The sequence below is a fragment of the Salvia hispanica genome, chromosome 4, assembly GCF_023119035.1.
Source record: "Salvia hispanica cultivar TCC Black 2014 chromosome 4, UniMelb_Shisp_WGS_1.0, whole genome shotgun sequence".
Taxonomy (NCBI): domain Eukaryota; kingdom Viridiplantae; phylum Streptophyta; class Magnoliopsida; order Lamiales; family Lamiaceae; genus Salvia; species Salvia hispanica.
Window position 1 is genome coordinate 864,924 of NC_062968.1, and position 14,667 is coordinate 879,590.

Sequence of the window (14,667 nt, forward strand, 5' to 3'; positions counted from 1 at the left end):
TCAAAATTATTTGGTAGATAATTTACTCATTTAATTATCTATATTCATAAATTCGCCGCCAAAACAAATATCTCATCATCTCATCTTCCCTCCCTTATCCTTCCCCTCTCTCACTCATCTCCAGCACTCCACTGAACTCCAATCAATCCCACCATCACCAAATTGAATCAATCCTCCAACAATGGCCGCCGCATTTCGATCTCTATACTCCCCTCCGGCCACCTCCCGCACTCATCTCCCGCTACCCAACCACCGCCTCCTTCTCTCCCTCGCCGCCAGCCCTCGCAAAAAATCCAATCTCCATCTCTTCCTCAGCGCTCCGCTCCGTGCCCTACCTTCCATCCAATCCGAATCGCCCAAGGAAATCGCCGCGGAATCAGAAGAGGAATTTTCCACAACGCGGCTGCTCGTCCAGAACGTTCCGTGGACGTCCACCGCCGACGATCTCCGCCCGCTCTTCGAGAAATACGGAACCGTTGTTGAAATTGAGGTGCGTTTCCGTTTCTATTTCACATTTAATTGTTTATCCATTTTGTGCCTCTGATTTTCGCTCAATTTTGCTTTTGTGTGTGTGTGTTTTGATTCAGTTTTCAATGTATAATAAAGAGAGGAATAGAGGTCTCGCGTTTGTGACTATGGGTTCACCAGATGAAGCGCTTGCAGCTTTCAACGGTCTTGAAGCTTCGGTAAGCCTAGAAGAATTTCATTCCTTCACCAATATTATGCTGATTTAGTGATTGAATTTACTCGAATTTTAGTTCCTTTATCAATTCTATCCCAATATTTAGCAATGGTGAGAATTATAGCCATAACTATTTCAATTTATCCTTTTATTCAACTTGGTTTCCGGAGCAAAATAATAGGTCATCCTCGTGCACATCATATCATGACTCTTATAATTGGATTCGAGGAAAAATTGGGATAGAAATGATAAGTTGAAAGAGTTGGTGTAGAGTTGATAAGTATCAAAGATTGGGGTAGAACTGATAAATCACTCGGGCACTTTACGTCGCGACTCTTGGATTGAAATTCCAACGAAACTTTGAGATAGTATAGATAAGTAAGAAAAAAATGGGATAAAATTGGTAAATTTCAAATCTTGAGATGGAATCAACGAAATCAGTCTAGTACGTCATGTCACGACTCAAATTGTTAGTGTGAAATTCTGATGAAAGAAATGGTGAGTTTAAAAAGGTTGGGATAGCATTGATAAATTTGAAAGATTGTGATAAAAATGATAAAATCACTAAATGGTCAGTGATGATAGATTTGTTATTATAAACATTGTTTTGTGAACGAGTTCATTGTGTTTGGGGTGTAGGAGTATGGGGGTAGAGTGTTGAAGCTTAATTGGGCTAAGCCGAAGAAACCGAAGCAGCCCTCTTCCACGCCGCGGCCTAAGCCAGTGCACAATTTGTTTGTCACGTTTCTGCCGTTTCAGGCGAGGGCCAAGGACCTCAAGGAGTTCTTCAATTCTCACAATGCTAATGCAGTTTCTGCTGATGTGATATTCCGAGATAATCCTAAACGATCAGCTGGTTATGGCTTTGTATCCTTCAACACTAAGGCAGAGGCTGATGCAGCGCTTGTTGCATTGCAAGGAAAGGTATAAATAGCTAATGTGGCTTATTGGAATGAGGAATGTCGAGTTGTTCGTGAATCTTGATGCTTGTTGTGTTTCAGGAGTTCATGGGAAGAAACTTACGCATAGCACCAAGCAAGAGATTCTTGAGGCCGGAAACAAAGGCAGCTATCGAGTCAGGAAATGAAAGTGAATCGAACTCTTCTGAGAAACATGAGGAGACGTCATCTACTGAGGTTTAATTTCTTTAGCACTCTGTGTTATTCACTTAGCTTGGTATATTTTTTTTATAAATGTGTTTGAATGCATCTGTGGGGTGATTCCATGGTGAAAATGTTCATTCTTGCCATTAGAATACTCATTTGGTGTGCGATTTTATCGTGCTATTCACTATGGGAGATTATTTTTCGACATTAAACCTGCACAAAGATTCGTAAATCTTTTTATCACTCAAAAGCATTGTTTGTGGTCTTTGCTGAACCCATAGCAATATCTCATCCATAAGTGAGAATTCAAGCTGCTCATCTCTAGGTTTTTTTCATTTAGCTCGGCCGATTTTTCCTTTAAATGTGTTTGGATGCATTTGTGGGGTTATTTCATGCTGTTACACACTAGATGAAAATGTTCATTCTTGCCATTAGAATGTAGAAGATGTAGCCATGACTTCCTTTTCTATGTGTATTCTCTTGTTGGGAGATTTTATCGTGAAATTCTCTACGTGAAATTGTTTTTCGACATTAAAACTGCACGGAGGAAATGTTACAAGCAAGCAAGCTGCTTTTTGTCAAGATCCATAAAGTGATTAGTCACATTCAAATGCTACATGTTTAGTGCGAATGATAACGAAAGCGAAGCGGGATTGAGGATTGAATGAAATCGAACAGAAGCAGTAAACATTTTAATTGAAGAACTTAATGTCTCTGCAGCTCAAATGTTTGAATGTACTTCATTTTCCTTATAAATGCTTTCACAAAGAAACCGAAATATATATACAAGAAAATAAGTCATTTGTATATAAAAAACAAATATGTTGTTGCTGATGTGGCTACATGACTTGCCAGGTGGAATAAAGTGAGGCTGATTAGGATGATGTACATGTAATTACAACGGCATTGGAGTTTTGAGCAGGAAGGTATGAGGGCCAACTGTATTAACTGTATTTCCAACAAGGATGACTTTGAGGTGTGTAATGATCCATCATTTCAAGAAGTAAAAATGAGTTTTGAATATTTCATGCCCTCTAGTGAGGGATAGAAGTACCGCCGGGTTAGAAACTGCCAGTCCCGTATCTTACTGTTTTCCCGGTTTTGCACGGCAGTGTGTTACTGTTTTTCCCGGTTTCGCTTTCGAAATAGTCAGTCAAAGTTTGACTATTTTTAAACGAATTGCCTGCACTACGAAGTTTTAAGAAGCTGGTCCGTTCAGCCCGTTTATGTCGCTTTTGAAATTGGAATTGAAGGTTCCGATTCCGAGCCAAACAGGTAGTTTTGGTTTAACCATGCGTATCCACGGAGGTTGGATATTATTGCATTGTTAGACGGTAAATCACCTACCATAATAAATTTTAATTGTGACTAATTTTAATTAAAGAGGTTTATAAAATTTAATTGGTAACTAATATAATATGTACGGATTTAGGGAGTGATAACTCCTACTCCTTCTGAATAGACAACGAAGCACAATTTAGTTGGAAAGACATTTTTAAAGTAGTTACTACTTATTTATTAATGTCCTTCAATATTAATTTTTCCTAGCAAATGTATCCGTGTAGTGCTCCTATGATTTTAAGCTTAACGAAGATAATTTTCTGATAAAAGCTGCAATTATTTTTTGCAAGTAATCAACATTTATATAGCCTCTCTGTCCCTTTATCATGATTGTGTTGGAGGCTAGAATGCTCTATCATAACTTACAAAAATATGAAAAGCTCTTTTCACCTACTATTTCATTATTACATACTATAACAACTCAACATTATCTACCTTTTAATCACATCGAACTTCTCACCTTATATTTCAATTGATGGAACATGGGCTATAAAGTTGGCCAACCATTATAATCTACCACAAAATTGTTTTGTTTTCTTTACTTTGATTAGGCCATCTAAAATGTCGAGCACTAAATTATTCACGTGCTTTCGAGAACTATTCATAATCCTTAAGCACTGCGAAATTGAACTATTTAGAGAACTATTCATAATCCTTGATTGGGCAACGAAGTTGCGTGCTCTCACATGTTGCAGCATGAGAGTGTGGCGTGCACAATGACCTGCATCATCGTGTTTTGGTGGTAGAGCGTGATGATACATGCTCAAGAAGTGTCTCTACGCATGCTTTTGTAATGATATTTGAATTTTTTTCGTTGTTATATTTGTATTTATTTAGTATAATCAGTCCAATAAATAAAAATAAAATTATTTAGTAATATGAATTTAAACGTTGGAACAACCCCAATATTCTCCATCATTTTTATTATTTGAACTAATTTTGATTGTTTAAATATAATGTAAGGAGTCGCAATTATTAATAAGCATGTTGTCAGTCACCACAAAAATCTAATTATAATAATTTGTACTGGAAAAAAAAAAACAAAAAAAAAACAGCTTTCTTTATATGAAAAAGAGAGAGATTGGGTTATTTCAACTACCCTAGAAAATTGGTTGTCAAATTTTAATTGTTTGTAGTGCTTTAGGAATAGAGTCTAGATAAAGTAATTACCTAGTATATACATGTCATATCATGACCAAATATATTTATCAAGATTCCATCTTATTTCCTACTCGATTAACTTAAACATAGTAGTTGTTTGTTGATCAACTTTCCCAACTTTATAAATATGTAGTGTTAATAGTATTATAATCTTCTAATAATTGAGTTGGTGAAGATAAAGTGCTCACCAACTTTCTTTTTGGGGTGCACCGGGCCGTGGTAGTATTGCGACACCAAGGCAATGCTCGAGAGCTTTGACAGTAACTTGTGAACGCAGAAAAAATATTGATAGACTCTACTAGCTAGTTTATATTTTTCTTACATACACTAAAAAACAATATTACAAACTACAATGGAATAACTTTATGACTTATGTAGTCTTCTTCTTTGTAAACTATTTCTTCTTCTTTCCTCCCAAACTATTTTTGCAGCTATTCTTTTTCTTTTTCCTCTACAAGTTTAGCCTCTTTATCATCCAAATTCCAACATTTCAGTCATTTTTCATTTTAGTCTGTCCACCCAAATTAGTGTAATTTTGATTTGTGAAAACTTTCTCACTATTCTCTCTACCTCTCACTCATATTTACTTGTTTTTTTCTCTTTTTATCTCATACAAATTGCGCATTATAACACGTTAATGAAATTTTTTTTTGGATGAGCCCTTCTCCCTCAAAAAATAAATTTATTATCATATGAGTCGATGACTCAAACATAACATACTATGAAACTAATAGAAACAAACACTACAAACACTTTATCTCAGCCAAAAGGCCAAGAAAAGTTAATAAAGTGCTCACCAACTTTACATCCATTTTCTAAACAACTCCTTAATTTACAGCCAATAATAATCATATAAAGCTACATAGCAATTTAACAACTCCAACACAACTCTCTCTCCCACTCTCTCTCATCATCATATATATAAGTAGATTTTGCATGAATCTTGAACAAACAAGCTAATCAAACCCACAAAAACCCAAGAAGCCAAGAATTATCCTTCTATTTACTAGAATTAACCCAAAAAAAAAGATGGCAAATTTAGGGTTGATGGTGTTGATGATGGCTATGTGTTGTGGAATTGGAGGAATATCAGCCACGGTTTACACAGTTGGGGATACCTCCGGTTGGTCTGTGGGTTCTGACTACACCACCTGGGCTGCCGACAAGACCTTCAAAGTTGGCGACACTCTCGGTACGATTATTTATTACTCTCTTCATTCTGTATCGTATTCAGAAATGATTAACGTTTCGTAATTTTCTATTTGTCCCAAAGTTTTATAAGTTGAATCCTTTAAATTTCAACTTTTAGCGTCTCTTACCAACCAAGTTGCGCTTCACCGTTTTCATCGAATATATAGTTGAGTTGACACTAACTATATGACTATATGTTAGAAAATAATTTAATCTATATGGAGTAGTAAATAACATCAAGATTACTAAAAAGTGTACATAATATTATAGTAATATTTTATATTTTTGTCAACAATTATAATGCGTTTGACATTTTTAAAACAAAAGCAAACAATACATAGGATAGGATAAAGTATGAATATGAGTCTATGAAAAGTTTTACCGACCTCTATTGATGTATTGCCTTCAAATTTAATTAAATTTGATATAATGATACTTAAAAACTAAACCCCCAAAACTACTAAGTTTAGATTTGTCCATAATTATTGGAAACATATATACACATATGTGTAATACTCCCTCCGTCCCGCTTTAGCAGTCCCATTGACTTTTCTGCACTCGTTTTGTAAAAATGATAATAAATAGTTAAAGTGGAGAAATAATAAAGTAAAAAAAAAAGAATAATATAGAGAAGAGTCTTATCTACATTATTCTCTTTTTTACTTTATTATTTTACCACTTTAACTATTTATTATCATTTTTACAAAACGAGTGCAGAAAAGTCAATGGGACTGCTAAAGCTGGACAGAGGGAGTATATTGTTAATATTTTTTAATTAAAAGACATTCTTTTATAAGAATTTACTTTCATAGAGACAGTGACGTTCACATATAACTTTTTACTATATTACAAAAAGTCGTCACTAGATAATTGCAAATAAATCCAAACTTCACGATCCTTGCAGTATTCAACTACGCATCCGGCCACACTCTTGACGAAGTCTCGAAAAACGACTACGAATCGTGCACCACCGGCAACTCCATCACCTCCGACAGCAGCGGCGCCACCTCCATAACCCTAAAGACCGCCGGCACCCACTACTACATTTGCGGCATCCCCGGCCACTGCAGCGGCGGGATGAAGCTCGCCATCACCGCGGCCGCAGCCGCGCCAACCGAAGGCGGCAGCAAAGCGGCGCCTTCGGGCACCACCACTTCCCCCACCCCTACCACCACCACCCCTGCCGCCACGACTCCAACCGTAGTCACGAGCCCCACCGGAGGCGCCGCCACGGAGCATCCTTCATCCGCCGCCGCATTTGCTCCGGCTGCGGCGTCGGTTTTGGCCTTTGTCTCTGCGGTGGCGATTATGGTTTGATTTGAGGGGTTTGGGTTTTTACTCTAGCCAGGATAGAGGCAGTGCTCCTACTTTAATTTATTTTCATGAATTTGTATTGTAATTTTTATTTAATTTGGCTCATGTAATATTGTATGTGGATGTTTTTTTTTCTAAAATTATGTTCATTTAGTTGCTCTATGTTTTTTTTTAGTATTTGATTTTAATACACTTTTCATTCTCGTTGTTACGCATCAAATATGAGAACTTCGTAACAATAGTCCTCTTTCAGGGGTCAACGTTATCATCGGTTATGACTTATGACTAACTCCTTCATCATGTCACGTTCTGTGGACCAATACTTCGAGTTGGCCCTCGAACGTGGTTGATCACGTTCTGTGGACCAATACTTCGTACAACAATTCCTCCTTAAAAATCAAAGTCCATGTTGATCACGGTTGGCTCCTTCACTAGACCACTATTTTGTGGGTCATTACCGGCTCTCAAATGCCCTCGGGGGCAGATCTAGCTTATGGGGACATGGGCCAAATGCCCCTCCTCATCCATTCATTTCCTTATATATTTATACATACATTTCTGATTATATACTTCAATCATACTAAATGTCTCTTCTCAAATACATAAATTTTCCTATGTATTATATTTTTGCTCCACTTTCAATAAAATTCTGGCTACGCCCCTAAATGCCCTCAAGAGTGGCGACTAAATTAGTCACGACTCACGACCAACTACTTTCCTAGCCACCTCTGTGGACCACGACTCCGAGTCGTCGGACTCTCAATGAAATCATCAATACTACAGACCATAAAATCGATCTTCCAAAAGACTTAGCCAACTATGAGAAAAGATAGCTAGCACATTGGATCTATAACACTAGTCTTCCAAATATATATTTTTGGTTTTGTTTTATATACTTGTAAATTTTGAAATTATCTCAAAAACAGGTCTGCATTCGCCACTCTCCGCGATGAACGCAAAAAGAGTCCCACACAAAAGCATGAAACACATGGAGAACAACATTATTTTTGTGGATGTTGAAACTTGAAACCCCACACATGTGATGCTTCAATTCCATTATAGGTGTCTACACATCATGTTCATGAATTTATGTCGATATTCAATTTCAAATATATTAATAGAATGAATTGCTTGTTGGAAAATTGATTTTTTGAGCTTTGTAGGGTTGCATATTGATTTGGGATTGGTTTTGAGTTTGTAGGATCCTTAACTAATTTGGTGGCTATTTATTTAACTTTACATGAAATAATTCAATAAGTAGTTGCACATTATTCCACATTGTGAGCATATAATTCTAACATGTACTAGCATTTTTTTCAAAAATTAATATTTGGCGAGTTAAAATGAATTTGGTTGTTGGGCCTAATATCCGCAACATGTGCAAGAAGGCCCAACAACCAAAATCACGGGACTTGGACTGAGTTTCTTCACCAGCCATGTCGAGTTCTTGGCATTTTATCTTCTTATAACCTCGAAGGACTTAATAAAATTGAACATGTACAAATCCCCTTTAATAGGCGAAAGAGACGCACGTTTCGTACATCTTATACACATATTTGCCAAGCCGATGCTACTGAGTTTGAGGTGCATATACACGCTTGAAGAAAATTTGCTATATCTAGAAGAAAGATTGAGTCAAGGAAATCCTCTATTATTTCATCGACTCAATTTGTTCTTTCTGTATTGTAAATTTCTTTTGATTTGATTCATTTGATATTGTATAACAGATAAAGAGTACCCTATGCACATGCCACTTTATTCCCACCCAATTCTCCAACTTTGTTCATCACTGATGGTGGTGGATGTGCCTTTTTCTTTATAGTGGAATAATTCAAATATTCACTATAAAAATAAATGTTAGCATAAAAATAATACCATTAGTTATTACCCACTCCGCCGCGAATAAGAGTCCCATTTTTCCATTTTAGTCCGTCCGCAAATAAGAGTCCCGGTTCATTTTTACCATAAATGGTAATAGGGTCCCACCTTCCACTAACTCATTACACTCAAATATCATTTAAAACTAATATATACAAGTGAAACCTATTCCACTAACTTTTTTCCACTTACTTTTCTTAACATTTTTTAAAACCCGTGCCGCCCATGAATGAGACTTCTAATGGCGGACAGAGAGAGTATAACGATAATTAAATATGCAATTTACAAATCAATTCTTCTTCACCTCTTTTCCTTATCAATATTAACAGAAAATACATTAAATTTTTTCGTTTTTGATTGGAGAAATAGAAATATAAAACACTTATAAATGCTAACAAATTAAACTAAAATGCCTGAAACATAAATAATCAAATGATTACATCATAAATAAAATAAATTCAAATTAAATCAAATCCCCGAACACAAAATTTAAAATAAAAAAAAAACACATAAATCACCCTAAATCAATAAAGCAGCCGATAGCACCACGAGAGCGGCGGATCCGGCGACGGCGGCGCGATTCACCGCGGCGGCTGCGTGAGGCGCCGGAGCAGCACCGCCCGGGGCGCTGGCGATGGACGGAGGAGAAACGGGAGATCCAGCCGGAACATCGCTCGGAGGAGCGGGAGGAGAAGAGGTCGTAGGCGCCGGCGACGGAGCAGACGCGTGCGGCGAAGGAGCCGCAGCTTGCTTCGGCGGAGCAGCCAGCGGCGCGGCGGTCGGAGAAGCCTTAGGCGCGGCGGATGGGGACTGAGCGAGAGCGGATCCGGCGACCAATGCCGAGATCAGAACCAACACTATCGCGGAGAATTTGGCCATTTTTGGGGGTTTAATTCAGTGATTTTGGAGGAAAAGTGCAAAATCTAGAGAGAGAGAGAGAAGGGCTGAAAATTGAATGAAGGAAGTGTTAATCAGTGTGTGTATTTATACTTATTTGAGGGATTTTTTTTTGCTGTTTTTTTTTATTTGGAGTTTTTGAATTAGAGCTAATTTGGAAACTTTGATTTCAAATTTGATGTGATTATGATTCACCACAATTTTGAATTCAAAATTTTTGGTGCTGATTGTAAAAGTAATAAAGGGAATATGCATAACAAATCTATTCTTTTTGCAATTGGACAGTGATAAAATGCAAACTTATATATTGTATAAATTCAAAACATCTCAATACAGTTTCAATATAATATCAACACAGTGTAAAATTTCAAGATTTTAATGTCAACACAGTATCAACAAGCTTCAACACAACATCAATCGTTGACTACCGTTGAAATTATGTTGACATTTTCCTATTGATGCTTTATTGTGATCTGTTGACATTTTTCAATGGTCAAGATCATAGTTTTGAGTTTATACAATATTTAGAGTTTTCATTTGATCACATCCCTTTTGCAATTTGTATATCCAGGATATAAATAAGTCCTTTTTCTATTTTAGATAAGATTATACTATATCCACTAAAATTATATCATTATTTTCCTATTTTACTAAATTTTTTTATTAATTTTCTTCTTACTAGTAATTTTCTATTTTAGATAAGATTAAGATTATACTATATCCACTTAAATTATATCATTATTTTCATATTTTACTAATTAATTTTCTTCTTATTAGCATTTTTTTAAAAGTCAAAAATGAAAAGAGTACCTCAAAATCATCATTTTCTTAAATGCACAATATTTTCGATGAATTTGTTTAGTGTAGTAAAACAAATAGAAACAATGAGAGAAAAATGAATTTTATTTTAAGTATGAAAATAGAATATTTTGCATGAAATTTAAAGTTATACTAGATGTATTTTTGGGATAAATAAAGTAGTACTATATGATAATTAAAAGTTACTATAATTAATCATTTTTATCATATGACAGCTTGCTACATTTTTCCATTTACAATATGCCAGTTGTTTTTATTAAAATCCATGTTATATTGTACTACTAGATGTATTTTTTGGGATACATAAAGTAGTAGTATATGATAAAAGTTATAATTTGAAAATTTAAAAAAAGAGGCTTAGTTAGGAAAAAGCAAAACAAATACATGTGCATTTGAAATAATTAAATGGGCAGCAGCAGAATTTAGGTTTTCAGGTGGCAAGAGATAAGGGCCGCAAGTTTTGCCGGTTATTGATCGGACGGTGGAGATTGAAACAGCAGTGAGATTCTGTGAACGTTACAGCAATACTTAATTATTATGAATTTCATGTTTACCGTTATACCATGTTGTCATGTTAAAATTAAATTAAGATGTTACATACATATGTCATGTCTTTGTTTCAACAAGTTTATACTCCCTCCGTCCCGGCTAAGATGACACATTGCTTAGCCGACACGGAAATTTAATAGTTATTCGTTAAAGTGTTTAATTGGAAAGAGAAGGTGGGTGTAAGTATTAAAGTAGAGAGATAAAGAAAGATGAATATTTTAATAGGAGTGAGAAAAAGTGGTTGAGTGTATTAATTGGAGAGAGAAAGTTACCAAAAAATGAAATGTGTCATCTTAGTTGGGATAAACTAAAAAGGAAAACGTATCATCTTAGGCGGGACGGGGGGAGTAATTATTATTCCATCCTCCCTTAAAGTTTCTTACATATTTTTATTTTCATCCGTTTTATAAAATTTGATAGATTTCAAAGTTTACTACTTTCTCCGTCTTATAATAGGAGTCATATTTGGTTACGGTATGAATTTTAAGAAATGTAAGAAAAAAGTGTGTTGAATAAGTTAGTGGAATATGAGTTTCACTTGTATACATTAATTTTATAATAAAATATGAGTGGAATAAGTTGGTGGAACGTAGGCCTACTTATCATTTATGGTAAAAGTGAAATACGAATCTTATTGTGAAACTGACCAAAATGACAAAACATGACTTTTATTGTGGGACGGAGGGAGTATTTTTGGTAATGAACCTCATATTCTACTAACTAATTCTCATTCACATTTTATTATAAAACTAATTACTCCATAAAATTAGGACTTACACTCCACTAAATTTTTCTCGCTTTCCATTTATTTCTTAAACCCGTACTCTGTCGAAATGTGGCAAAATTTATATGATGGAGGGTATCGAAAATTTATCTAGTTCAGTTTTATGGTCATCTCCTTAACTTTAAAAAATTCTCAAAAATTATTAAAAAAAAATAAAAATTGACAACGGATAAAATGACTCAGTTTAACTTGAGTGCTGAAAATAATACGAATCAATTAACTTGGGACAAAGTATATTATTGTTATTTTCAACCAACGACTTCATTTTTATAATTAAATAGACGATGTTGTTTGAACTCGTTAAAAATGATATTTTTTGCATATGACTGAGATTATGATTGCTAACAAATCTAAATTTTATACTCCTTTATCGTCGTTTCCTATTTTTTTTAGCAAAAACTTTATTCTCTTTCATACTTTACATTTTTTTCCATTTTATTTTATTCTCACTTCACTTTAATCACTAATATCATTAAATCTAGTCCCAAAAAATATTCAACTAATTTTGGACAAAGAGAGTAATTTTATTGACAATTTACCTTGCATTTGTATGGAAAAGAAAAAATTATTTGAGTACAGCAGGGTATTAATAATATGCTTCCTCTTTCAACTAGGCTAAGATTCCAATCATTAATGTGTGTAAAATAATAGTTATAAATTAAAAATTATTTTATTCCAAATGTAGAATTTTGACAATTTTTAGGAAAAAATGCTAAAGAAGGATGGACATATATTAGCTGTCGATTTTCCTTACTAACTACATTTATTTAGAAGAACCGAGTAGAGTGCAATAAAATTCAAATAAAGCATTTTTCTGAATTACAAAAAAAAAAAAAATTTAAAATTGTTTGAGTTCACATGTTCGAATTTCATATATGTCGAAAATTTGATATTTTTAAAATTCGTATTGTTTCTTTCGTATGTATACGCTAACTCTGATTTGTATAGTAATTCAACACTAGCAGTCTACATTAGTGACCAAACTACAAATTTCTCACTCTTGCATTCAAAACCAAAACTCAAACAGTGATGGCAATTTGTAACCAACTTAACCCAAGTTCTGGTGAATGAAGTTATAAAATGTTGATCGAATGGCAAGCCCGGTCTCGCACAGCGATTAACGTGTAACGGCATGCCACAGCTATTCGACAAATGAGTATGAAAATGGGGTATACTTTACCATTGTAATCGGGGCAAATACAACATTAGACAAAAATGTGGTTCAAAGAGGCCACACCTCGTTATAGTTGGAGCTTCGCGTGCTCATAAGAACAAGCCAAATTCTCTTATTACTTACTCGGATCCTTTCAGAAGAAGAAACTCTCATTGCATCAAACAGATTTGAGAATGTGTGATACTTTGTGGGGGCATCAATTACAGAGGGCCTGGAAAAGTGCCATTTTCCCTCTGCTCGTTCCATCTATCGACCTGCAGCCACGAATGGAGGAGCAAGAATGAATGCAAGCTACATTACAGCTCAACAATGAGATTGTTTAATATGAGATTGACTCGTGTTTCATCTGGTTGTACTTATAACACTGATATGTATACATATAGTATTTATACAACCATACAGAGACATACCCATTCACCGGGGCAAAGAGAGCGATAGTATTTAGCAAATTTGTCACACTCAGGTGCTTCTTCACCCTTCGCAGCAACGCACCTGAAAAGATGTACCAATTTGAGGGACCATTGGCCTGATTTAGTGCATGGGAGAAGAACATATTTAGCTGGAAAGTTCAATTATATTAGTTCACCTACCGATGATACTCAATATATCTGGTGAAGCAGTGTCGAGTTTGGTTGGTAGTAGGGAAACGAAAGTCTGCTGGTGCAGTCTCAAGCTACAATGTGTGCATTTGGAAAAGGATAAATTGGTTAGCTTAATATATTAAGCAAAAGCATTAAAGCTAAAGGAGAGATTCTAATTGGTTAGAGATAAACCTTTATCTCGGGTGTTTCTTCAGCTTCTTGGTCAGCTGCGTCTCCAGATTCAGCACTGTCGCTGCTTTCTTCGCTGGGAGGAGAGTTGGTGTCATCAACAGAATTGGATTCCTTACTTTCTTCACTAGCAACATTTGCGGCTTCAGCACCCTCTCCAGCAACAGGAGCAGCTTCGCTTTCAACAGCAGTCGTATCTTCAGCGGGTTTGTCGTCAGATGAATTCACTGATTTTTCAGCCACAACTTCCTTTAGGTTTTTCTCAACCAGTAAATAGTCCTGTGCACCAAGAATCAAGTAGAATCAGAATGTTATTATAAATTAAAGCCCCACCACGTGCCTTAATGAGAGTTGGCCAAGCGGTAGAGAGGTTAATGCTCGAGTCCTCCGTGGCACGACCTTTAAATTTAAATTCATTTACCCATTAAAAAAAGATTGAATAAAATTAGAAAAAAATAAAAATAGTTTCTCTATTCCAGCCCTTTAAAGTCTTTCCTTGTGTAATCAACCTACAATGTCTAAGCCATGAGCATCATCATTTCAGAATAGAGCACAAAATGAACAGCAGAAGATGCATCTACCACAGGCATAAATGACTTCTTTGGAATTCTACTTCAGTAAATTAAACTAACCGATACAGATCATAGATTGTGTTTCCGAGTCAATAACAACATATTAATATAGACGTGCTCAGGTTAATTGGAGAAGAGTTGTGTTAGATTTTGAGGACAAAATATAGGTAAAGTATTAACTAAAAAAACTCCAATTAAATGTAATGACAGTTGCAAATAAATATTCTGCTGTTTACACCATACGTATTACTTTTTACAAGGTGAATATAGTAACAATTGACCCCGAAAGCAGCGAGTGGCTTTGGTGATTGTGACAATGGTGATTGGTGATGGTGGTGACAAAATTATGTTCTAATTGACCTCATCAATAATATTTTCCTAATTCTAGCAATGGAACTTTTTACATAAGTAGATAAATTTGTTGGCCAC

The 14,667-nt window shown here is 35.4% G+C and overlaps 4 protein-coding genes across 4 annotated transcripts; 2 read left to right on the top strand and 2 right to left on the bottom strand.

The window, feature by feature from the left end:
• The first annotated feature begins 67 nt into the window (after window positions 1-67).
• On the top strand, window positions 68-2,811 carry LOC125217904 (RNA-binding protein CP33, chloroplastic). Its single transcript, XM_048119475.1, has 5 exons — window positions 68-490; window positions 588-686; window positions 1,322-1,606; window positions 1,684-1,818; window positions 2,644-2,811. The coding sequence occupies exons 1-5, from the start codon at window positions 182-184 to the stop codon at window positions 2,650-2,652; spliced, it is 837 nt and encodes a 278-aa protein (XP_047975432.1). The 5' UTR covers window positions 68-181; the 3' UTR covers window positions 2,653-2,811.
• A 2,350-nt stretch (window positions 2,812-5,161) lies between these two features.
• Window positions 5,162-6,957, top strand: LOC125219732 (blue copper protein-like). The gene is made up of 2 exons (XM_048121783.1): window positions 5,162-5,482; window positions 6,386-6,957. The coding sequence occupies exons 1-2, from the start codon at window positions 5,320-5,322 to the stop codon at window positions 6,796-6,798; spliced, it is 576 nt and encodes a 191-aa protein (XP_047977740.1). The 5' UTR covers window positions 5,162-5,319; the 3' UTR covers window positions 6,799-6,957.
• A 1,992-nt stretch (window positions 6,958-8,949) lies between these two features.
• On the bottom strand, window positions 8,950-9,635 carry LOC125223741 (classical arabinogalactan protein 5-like). Its single transcript, XM_048127024.1, has one exon. It carries the CDS (start codon window positions 9,550-9,552, stop codon window positions 9,193-9,195), a length of 360 nt encoding a protein of 119 aa, XP_047982981.1. The 5' UTR covers window positions 9,553-9,635; the 3' UTR covers window positions 8,950-9,192.
• A 3,058-nt stretch (window positions 9,636-12,693) lies between these two features.
• Window positions 12,694-13,969, bottom strand: LOC125224549 (cytochrome c oxidase subunit 6b-1-like; the record flags this gene model as incomplete). The annotated part of the gene is made up of 4 exons (XM_048127966.1): window positions 12,694-13,150; window positions 13,307-13,388; window positions 13,487-13,569; window positions 13,670-13,969. Coding segments are annotated over 4 exons (519 nt in total), but the record flags the coding sequence as incomplete, so codon positions are not given.
• Between the last annotated feature and the right edge of the window lie 698 nt (window positions 13,970-14,667).

Excerpts from the sequence above, each read along its gene's own strand:
- LOC125217904 (XM_048119475.1), top strand. The coding sequence starts at position 182 with ATGGCCGCCGCATTTCGATCTCTATACTCCCCTCCGGCCACCTCCCGC. Across the intron at positions 491-587 it reads GAACCGTTGTTGAAATTGAG|TTTTCAATGTATAATAAAGA; the intron begins GTGCGTTTCCGT and ends GTTTTGATTCAG. Across the intron at positions 1,607-1,683 it reads TTGTTGCATTGCAAGGAAAG|GAGTTCATGGGAAGAAACTT; the intron begins GTATAAATAGCT and ends GTTGTGTTTCAG.
- LOC125219732 (XM_048121783.1), top strand. The coding sequence starts at position 5,320 with ATGGCAAATTTAGGGTTGATGGTGTTGATGATGGCTATGTGTTGTGGA. Across the intron at positions 5,483-6,385 it reads CAAAGTTGGCGACACTCTCG|TATTCAACTACGCATCCGGC; the intron begins GTACGATTATTT and ends CGATCCTTGCAG.
- LOC125223741 (XM_048127024.1), bottom strand. The coding sequence starts at position 9,552 with ATGGCCAAATTCTCCGCGATAGTGTTGGTTCTGATCTCGGCATTGGTC.